Source organism: Priapulus caudatus, unplaced genomic scaffold (genome assembly GCF_000485595.1).
Source record: "Priapulus caudatus unplaced genomic scaffold, Priapulus_caudatus-5.0.1 Scaffold2573, whole genome shotgun sequence".
Classification (NCBI taxonomy): Eukaryota; Metazoa; Priapulida; class Priapulimorpha; order Priapulimorphida; family Priapulidae; genus Priapulus; species Priapulus caudatus.
Genome location: NW_014579634.1, coordinates 23,229 through 25,283, shown reverse-complemented (window position 1 = coordinate 25,283; position 2,055 = coordinate 23,229). Strand labels below are relative to the sequence as shown.

Here is a 2,055-nt window from a genome sequence, read left to right as displayed (position 1 = left end):
GGTGACACGCGCACGCGAGAAAGGGACAGAGAGAAAGAGAAATAGAGAGAGGAGAAGAGAAAGAGAGAAGGAAAGAGAGAGAGGGAAAGAGAGAGAGAGAGGGGGGGGGAGAAAAAGAGTGAGACAGACAGAGATGGAGAGAAAGATACAGAAAGAAATGGAGTGTTAGACTGTTAGTGAGAGAGAATGAGAAAGGTGAGCGCGAGCGAGAGAGAAAGAACGAGAGAGAGAGGAAGAGAAAGAGAGAGAGAGAGAGAGAGAGAGAGAGAGGGGGGGAGAAAGGCGGTTATAAATTATATAGGCCATGTAATACTTGACTGGCAGCCTGACTAGAAACTCCGGTAATATTTCAATCAACGGCTCAGCCTGGATTTCCTCTATCGACAGGCACGCCACCTGGTAGCGCGTGCGCAGACGACACTACCGCGGGTCCCGGATGTAAATAATTACGTACTTCTAGCGCTCGCCAGGCGAGGTTTTTTTTATTGGTGATAGAGTGCATTATTCGTGATAGAATGCATTATTTGCATAGAATGTAATAGTAATTTCCTGACAGAAGGTTTCGTGGATGCCGATAACATCGGTGCAATGTTGACGGTGGCGCACCTACCTCGTTTTCGATCTCCTGTTCATTATAATTAATTGGACTATTTCATATTAGGACTAATTCATGGTTGCACTTTGATAGATTAAGAAAGAAGGAATATAAACGGGGGCGCGTTTGCCCTCATACAATCAGGGAGAGGTGTGAGGCGGAGGGGTATTTCTCCCCCACCTGCGCATCCGGGGGTGTGCTGCGTCAACAGAAATTAGACCTGTTCACGTGTTGTTGAGAATGAAAGCACCATAACGACTCTAGTTATTTTACACTTAATAAGCCTTTCCTAACGTATCATATCTTATCGGATAGAAAATTGATATAAATATATACATATACCTATATATAAATATATATATATATATATATATATTTATATAATGTCCATATACAAGTCTATACTACTATATGTCGGAGCGGTTTTAATTTCGTATAGATGGCGGTATATCAGCTATCAGCAGAGGGCGGCTATATGATTTTATCGGGACACGCCTTGTAGTACGTTAGTGCATTAACTCTAGTACTATAAGCATCGTTGCCGCAGGCGGTGGCATTAGCAGCAAGAGTTACAGCCACTCTAGAGGCAGTTCAGCTGTGGAGGCGACAAGACGAGAAGCCTATACTGTACTTTAATTCTCTTTGCGGTGTCTTTTCTTTTTACGGAGGCAGGCGCCCAGGCGACAGTCCTGCATCTCCTTTGGCTTTGCAATGACATTTCTCTTTACGGAAGCGTCCAGGAGACAAACCTACTGCGTAGACTACCTCTCCTTTCTCTTTGCGGTGTACCTTCTCTACGCGGAGGAGCCTAAGAGTCAGGCCTAGCTGTCCTTTCTCTTTGCGGTGTACATGTCCGTTCTCTTTGCGGAGGCGTCCAGGAGACAGATCTAGCTGTCCTTCCTCTTAATCATCGCATAATGCGTGAGGTTAAACTTCCCCGAGGCAACATCCCCTCTCTCCAGAGTCCCCGTCATCGTGTACCCGAGCTGAAAATCCTCGTCCGACACCTTCGAGGTCAGACACAACAGAAAATCCGGTTCGTCCGTCTTCCCCCGGAAGCGACCCCGGATGTACATCATCCCGTGTCCGTTGTCGTACACCTTCGCGCGGGTTTTCGTCCGTCGATTCCCGCACACTTCCACGATCTTACATCGGTTGCGGTTCCACCAGGGCGTCTTTAGCAACCAGTAGGCGTTCTGATGCGAGCTGACGTAGCCCTCGTCCGGGTAGAGAAGCACTTTGCTCGGAGTTCCGACGTAGTTGAGAATCTTACGGCAGCACTTGCCGTGATTCTCATAGTAGAAGATCTGCACCATGTTTCTGGCGTGCATGCGTCAGAGAGGGAAGAACGGAGAGAGATTCTCTCTCGTTCATAAATGTGAAATTGTACTTATTCTGTGTACGTTCATGTATCACGTATGTATGTGTATATCTATATATATCTCTCTATATATATCTAT

The 2,055-nt window shown here is 46.4% G+C and overlaps 1 protein-coding gene across 1 annotated transcript; it reads right to left on the bottom strand.

The window, feature by feature from the left end:
* Window positions 1-987: 987 nt before the first annotated feature.
* Window positions 988-1,999, bottom strand: LOC106818840. The gene has a single exon (XM_014823513.1). It carries the CDS (start codon window positions 1,924-1,926, stop codon window positions 1,483-1,485), a length of 444 nt encoding a protein of 147 aa, XP_014678999.1. The 5' UTR covers window positions 1,927-1,999; the 3' UTR covers window positions 988-1,482.
* Between the last annotated feature and the right edge of the window lie 56 nt (window positions 2,000-2,055).

What these genes read in the sequence shown, in the direction of transcription:
- LOC106818840 (XM_014823513.1), bottom strand. Translation starts at nt 1,926, where the DNA reads ATGCACGCCAGAAACATGGTGCAGATCTTCTACTATGAGAATCACGGC.